At 31.3% G+C, this 6,972-nt stretch overlaps 1 protein-coding gene across 1 annotated transcript; it reads left to right on the top strand.

Annotated features, from left to right (window-relative positions):
- Positions 1–2,489: 2,489 nt before the first annotated feature.
- On the top strand, positions 2,490–4,414 carry LOC132755211 (temptin-like). Its single transcript, XM_060746025.1, has 3 exons — positions 2,490–2,695; positions 3,664–3,814; positions 4,219–4,414. Exons 1-3 carry the CDS (start codon positions 2,513–2,515, stop codon positions 4,296–4,298), a joined length of 414 nt encoding a protein of 137 aa, XP_060602008.1. The 5' UTR covers positions 2,490–2,512; the 3' UTR covers positions 4,299–4,414.
- The last annotated feature ends 2,558 nt before the right edge of the window (positions 4,415–6,972 follow it).

Genomic DNA, 6,972 nt, shown 5'->3' with positions numbered 1-6,972 from the left:
CACGTTCATTAAGTAGCAAGGAATAAAAGTCATATCGCCTTTATTCATGTCATAAAAGATTGTAATGTTATAAATGTTCTATGATAACATCTGAAGATGTTTTAAAAATAGACGGTTCTTGTTAAAGTTTAAATCGGGACAGTTTTGTGTATATAAAGTAATATATACTCAGTATTTAGGAAGTCAAGAGAATCTCATCTCATCTTATTCCTTATAATTATATTACAATTAATCTGAAGGATTCTTCGTATGCTTGTACCATGTCCTTAAAGGATCTTATTGTATATTTTCAGAGAACAACCCTCAGCAATTAATTGGAATTACAGAAAATTATTCACTAATTCAAAACAATTTAATATAAGTGAAGAAAGTGTAATAACATAATCATAGTGTTGTTATTCATAAAAACGTATTAAGTACGATGGTGGATGCTTTATGAAATCAAAAAAAATGCATTTGAACACCGTTTTGTCTATACGTCATAAATGTTTTCACGTGCAATTTTAACAAAGTTGATGTTCATATGAAACAACAGTATAATAATACTTCTTTAGAAAACGTATAAATGTAAACAATTAAAATGAACTAATCCGGTTTTAGGGGAGAGCAGATCTAGAGACGATGTTTAATCTTACAGCGTTAATTGCAGTTACAATTTAATATGTATTTTCCACATTAGACACTTTAGCGGAAGTTATGTTTTGACCTATTTTAAAATTTTTTAATTTCTCAATTGCAACATTTTATATAGTACCTTTTTGTGATATTTTGTTTACTGTTAAAGTATTTAATAATAGGAAGCTAAGATTGGTCATAAATGCCTTTAGATGACGAGCTAATGTTCTTATGTGGTGTGCACGTTTTTCATGACACTTTAAAATGAAACACTGTGTATAAAATAACTGGTACTTTATAACATATTCATATGGAGAAGTTGGCATTATTTCAAACGGACGGTTTAATACTGGTAGTTACTCTGCACCGTCTTGAACAATGCGGTTAACTTCCCGCCGTTATTTTAGTGAAAACCCATTTAAGAAGCGCTGTTAGACATAAAACAAGAACATTGTTGTTTGAAATATAAAAATCTAAAGCATAAATAACATGAGCACCGCTTGCGATTCGAACATACATTGTACAACTGCTTGAACAGAAGGCGTGTATTCTACCACTACACAACTATGCAATCTGAAAAAATATAACGTTAAATCTCCGTGTTTATAAGTAGTAGTAGAATTATATAAAACAGTTAAATGTTTTGTTTTTCAACTTTGATCTGGAATCGCCCATGTAAGTAATCTGTTTTATGACTGATTTCGGACTGTTATTAGGATAACCTCTTGACAGCTAAATAAAGAAGCATCAACAACTCCTACAATTAAGCTTTCGATTACAAATACTTAATTTCATTAGTGCTTTAACAGCATAAGTAGTTTTAGTTAATCACTATGTGAGTGACGAAAAAGTTACAATCCATATATAATTCACTTAAATGCCTAGACAAGTACATATATGCAACAATTTTTTCCCAACCCGATGTGTGAAAGGTGTGACATGACAGTACCAAATCACGACCGGCATGGAAGAAAATCACGGATTCTCAAAGTCACGATATGTTAGGTTAAGATAAGGGAATCATGACGCTATAATGTGCGACTTTTTCTTAATTCTGACATTAAGTGCGTTGTACTTATATTAAACTTTTACTGTCTTGATCACATATCTTAGTACGAAGAAAACATAAATTTGGCTTTACAATTGTAATTGAAGCTCTCCAAATACGTCTGATGATGTAATTAACATAATTTGAACAGCTTTATTAGGAAGCAGCAGCCAAGAGAGATAACACTTAAGGGCATATAATTGATTTAATGATAAATGTGTCTCTTTTTTACAAAATTTAATGTAATTCTTTTATAATATTAAATATACCCAAGTTTTTATAATTATGTAATGATTTGTTTTCTGATATCCTTCATAGAGCATTTTTCTCAAATCTACATTGTTAAGAACAAACAAATGAATGAAATAATGCTAGTATTTTTTGTATGTGTTAAGTAGATCAGTGAATAAATAAATAAATAAATAAATAATTAAACGAATAATGAATAAATAAATAAGAGAACGAAGGAAAGACGGAATGAAAGATGGAAGGAACGAAATAATTATGGAAAGAATAAACACATGAAAGACAGCAGAAAGGAAATAACGAACGATCGAACGAAGGAACGAACGAACGAAGAAAAAAGGAAGGAAGAAACTGGGGAAGGAACAGATGAACGACAAAACGAAGGAAGGCAGAAAGAAAGGAACAAAGGAAAGAACGAACGAAATCATGCCTACGAACGTTTGTAGAAACACATATAAAATGTATAACAATTCTTATATGTATAAAGGAAACATCCGTTACAAAATATATACCATTGACATTCCACAGACATTCCTTATCACCTTTGAAATGTGTATAAATAAGCAGTTTCTAATTCAGTATGATTCATAATTTGAGGTAAACATGTTGGGTTATTTTCTCGCCATAGGGATTGTTAGTGCCGTTAGTGCACATCCTTACTATGCGGATTTAATACCAAATGGACATTCTGTGCCAAACCCGTGTAGCACCACAGGTGGTTTGTGGTTAGCAGTTGGTCATTACGACCCAATACATCATACACACGATAAAAATCCTTTTGGAATGGTACGTATCTTAATATTTTGTTTGTCCATATAAAAAATGATCCATATTTTTATATTGTTTGTAAATGTTTTTTTTTAAATAGGATTTTCTTAGTTGCTTGCATTCTTGGATCCTGTCTGTTGAATTGCCTCGCGGCCTAAACTTCAAAAGGCCATACTTACCCCTTCTGGATGGCTTTTTAAACCAATGGGGAAATATTTATAAAAGGGTATCATTGGCCCATAAAATTATCTTTTTTGATAGGTTTTTTTAAAATATTCAGGCAGAAATTTAGCAGTAAGGAGAGTGTGGGTGATACATAAGAAACACGGTCACAATTGTAAACCTGCTGTCCTCATCACCAATTAAGTAGTATTGAAGCCTAAAGACCTGAGTCCTTTGCTGGTGTTTCGTGTTTATATAATACACGACTAATATTTGTCGGTGAACAATGTACTGTTGGCTTGTAGAACGTCAGTTTTGGTCAGCTTAAATAAATGTAGTTGTTTTAATCGCGAAAGAATGTTATATAATGTTACTTGTAATTTATCATAATTATAACTCTCAGAAATTGCATATTTTACAAAATGTTCACGTAAAACAAATATGTTATGAACAATCATGCATTGTGTTATAAAACAACAACTTGTCAGAAACTATAAACAACACAAACACTGTTTTAACAACTGTAAATTCCAGGGATTTGTATATTGCAAATAACGTCAAGTAAAAATATATACACAACCATGTAATTCTTGATTTAACGGAGACGCAAATGCGGCATGGATATGTGATAAACGTGCATATTTAGCAATCTTATTTATTATAATAATAATGTTACATGTAAATTAACTTGAAAAACCCCAGATATCTTGACGGATATCATGTGACATTGTCGTATCATAACTATCATAATGAATCTCATGTACGAAACTTTGAATTTAAGATTGTCAAGTGTATATAAACTATATTGTATTATAATTTAATAGGCATTTGCGCAAGCAGGTCATACTTGGACAGCAGCATTGTGTGCTCTAGATAGTGATGGTGACGGTAAAACTAACGGAGAAGAACTAGGTGATCCAACTTGTGTTTGGACACAAGGGGCCGCGCCAACCGGTGCAGCTACAGGCCATCCGGGTAACTATCACAGCCTCACATTACTCTTTTCGACAAAAAATAACACATTCTATGGATAATTTTCAGTTATAGTAAATTAAATAATAACCGGATAAGAAACAAATTTGTGTTGATATCTCGATACAATATATTTGTCTGGCAACATAAAAAATGTTTGAATGCTTAAAAAAAATATCTGCAAGCCAGCTAAAATGTCAGACCATTATATCGTATTTTTATAAATCAGATATTGTCTGAGGTCATGTTATATTTCCGCAACTTCTAGTTAAAAAGGTATCTGCCTATCAAATGATGAGATTAGTCGATTGCTTAGCACTTTGTAGTGATCTGGTAATGCGTACTAGTAAATTTTCATCTTGTCATGTTCTAAGAATTGACACGTGATCTTCTTTTTACCATTTCAGGCATTTGCAATCCAGTCGGTTCATGTAGCGGACAATCATTTTCCTGTGGATGCCATGGTCATAACTGTGTTGGAAAGTGAAACTAACATGTTTGAGGAAATAGATTAAATAAATAGATATTATGTACAAAAAGCTTTAAATATGTATCCCGAAGAAAAAAACATATTGAAAAATGTTAACATAAAATGCATATGTTTGTTGTGTTTGTTATTACCTTACACGTTTTTATTAAGGTGATTTCAGTGTAAGAAATATATATTCGTATACAGATTTTAATACCTTGTAAATGAACTTTTAAACATGTTCTGGAAAGTAAAGCTTTCTTACGCTAACCTACTTTATAACGTGAAAAAACCAGGATTGATTGTTGAGTTCATTTCCTTTTAAATGATGAAACTATATGGATATTCTATGAGAGGAGAACATAAATGTTTGCCCCTTTTATCAATCAAAACGCCGTTTTGAATAATAATAATAATAATAGTAATAATAACAATCACAATAATAATAATAATAAAACCGTTTTTAGAAGACAAAACAACAGTTCCAAAAAAGAATTCACAAAACAATAAATATCTTATCACTTTCTTTCATAAGTCCACGTTTGTTGTGGGTCATAAACAACTTATTGTAAAAAGGCATTTAATTTCCAAAGTGAACCTTTAATAATGACATATAATAACCCATGGGTAGGACGTGAAGTGGTTGCACTCTTTGTTCTCTGTCAAAACTTTGAAAATCTGTACTGTCTATTCTTTCAATTTCACATCTAATTTGATAACTGATTTGTTTGATATTTGATGACTTATCATTCTTATCGCACAGTTCACCACATACGAAGCAAACACGATTCTATTATCTAGATTAATGAATTCAAGTGTCGCCTGTTTATTTCTCATGACATATGACATCAACCTAAATTCTATTTAAAAAGTAAGTCAGGAAGGACATGAACCACTAGTGACAAGGTCACTGTATCACCATATGTTCCTTATCTCAGTCTAGACAATTGTAGTCACTGCAGTGATCACAGCATGCCAACATTTCAGTCCTATAAGTTTTTCACCAAATAAGTACGAACACGTTTCTACTTTAATATGTCCAATTGTATGCTTATAATTACAATTTTAGTGATACTACAAGTTCATTAGATTAATAAATACTCATTGCTTATTCCTTTTTTAATTTAAAAATGAGAGAAAATGAGAAAAAATGAGGTTTAATAATATTCTTAATTTTTGTTACAAGTAACAGTTTTTGGTAGATACTTACGTTACACATTTTTATATAATTATATCAATTTTTCTTTTGATAAGACCGAGTGTAAAGAGATTATTGTAATATTACTAGGTATTTTCTGAAATGAAGGAATCACGCTTCAATAAATGTTAAAACATTTTCCGCTCTTGACACCATTATGTCAGGCTTTTGTTTAAAAATCATGATACTCTGCAGTTTTTTTTTTAAATATTTTTTCACATCGCAAAGTCGTTGGCGTATTTGCGATAAGGCTGGCAGTGATTTACAATATCTAACACAATGTTTAGTTATATAAAATATATGGTGGCTGATTTAGCACACTTTGAGCGTTGCGTTGTCGATAGCGACAACACAACATCGTTATCGCCTTTTCGTCTTTTTCGTTGTCGTGCAACACGTTATCACGATGCCGCCTATGTCGCTTGGCTAATAGCCATCCTTCGATTTGAGCCAAGCGACATTGTTACATCGCGACAACAGGTCACACGACAAGGCCCGTTTGGCGTGCTTCGTAAGCGACAAGACAACAAGACGAAAGTCCGACTATATGCCGTTTGGCTCTTTGTCGTGCTGTCGGTAGCGACAACACGACGCACAAAAGTGTACAAAATCACCCACCATAAAAATATTACATTGGTGTATATTTTGTTTAAAAGAAAACTTTACAAGTTTGTTTTTTGTGTTTTTTTTTTTGGCATTTAGAGCTATTTATTTTTGCATTTTTTTGTCAATAATGTAGCTGATTATTCCAATTTCAGATAAGATTGGTTACAACAGTTTAAAATGATAGCATAAAAGAGCCAACACTTAAATAAGCAGTTATTTCATTTTTTGTATCAATCTAAATATGGCATGTAAATGATTAAGTGTAGCTTTAAAAAATACGCAAATTTTTATATGTTTCTTAATATTTTTCAAAATGTCATTATTTATTTTAAAACTGGTTTAGTGTCTGCACAAGCAACAAAGACCCGCACAATTAAAGCCCACGGAGGACGAAATCAGTTATGCATAATCTAATAAAGATACAACAAAATAAATTTTTGTCGCGTTTTTTTTTATTTTTCTTGTTCTCGCATTTTCGCTTTCTCTGCAACTTGTAAATACATTCAGATATGATTCATGCCATTGAGATTTCATAAACTCATGAAATAACTCGTTGAATTTAGAGTCTCTTTTTTTCACACATTGGGATTTTTGCGATATGTCAATAGCATGGTCTTATTAATAAATTGACAACAATGAAAAAAAATACCTCCTAAAACATTTTACCTGCATAAAAGTGAAATACATTATCTTGATAAATTATATTTTGATTTCTGATCTTAAAAATCATAATAGTTTGCAAGTTAGATTTTTCTATTGAATGCATCAAAAAGTTCATAGTTTTTATATTTTTCCCTGAATAGACATAGATAGTCAAATAACGCTTTACAGAATTTATGATACTCAAAACGGTCATACAATCCTTTTATCCAATTTGTTTGAGTTTAC

The sequence above is a fragment of the Ruditapes philippinarum genome, unplaced genomic scaffold (genome assembly GCF_026571515.1).
Source record: "Ruditapes philippinarum isolate M1 unplaced genomic scaffold, ASM2657151v2 ctg6969_1_1_1_1, whole genome shotgun sequence".
Taxonomy (NCBI): domain Eukaryota; kingdom Metazoa; phylum Mollusca; class Bivalvia; order Venerida; family Veneridae; genus Ruditapes; species Ruditapes philippinarum.
This window is presented reverse-complemented; position numbering and strand designations above follow the sequence as displayed.

Excerpts from the sequence above, each read along its gene's own strand:
- LOC132755211 (XM_060746025.1), top strand. The coding sequence starts at position 2,513 with ATGTTGGGTTATTTTCTCGCCATAGGGATTGTTAGTGCCGTTAGTGCA. Across the intron at positions 2,696-3,663 it reads ATAAAAATCCTTTTGGAATG|GCATTTGCGCAAGCAGGTCA; the intron begins GTACGTATCTTA and ends ATAATTTAATAG. Across the intron at positions 3,815-4,218 it reads TGCAGCTACAGGCCATCCGG|GCATTTGCAATCCAGTCGGT; the intron begins GTAACTATCACA and ends TTACCATTTCAG.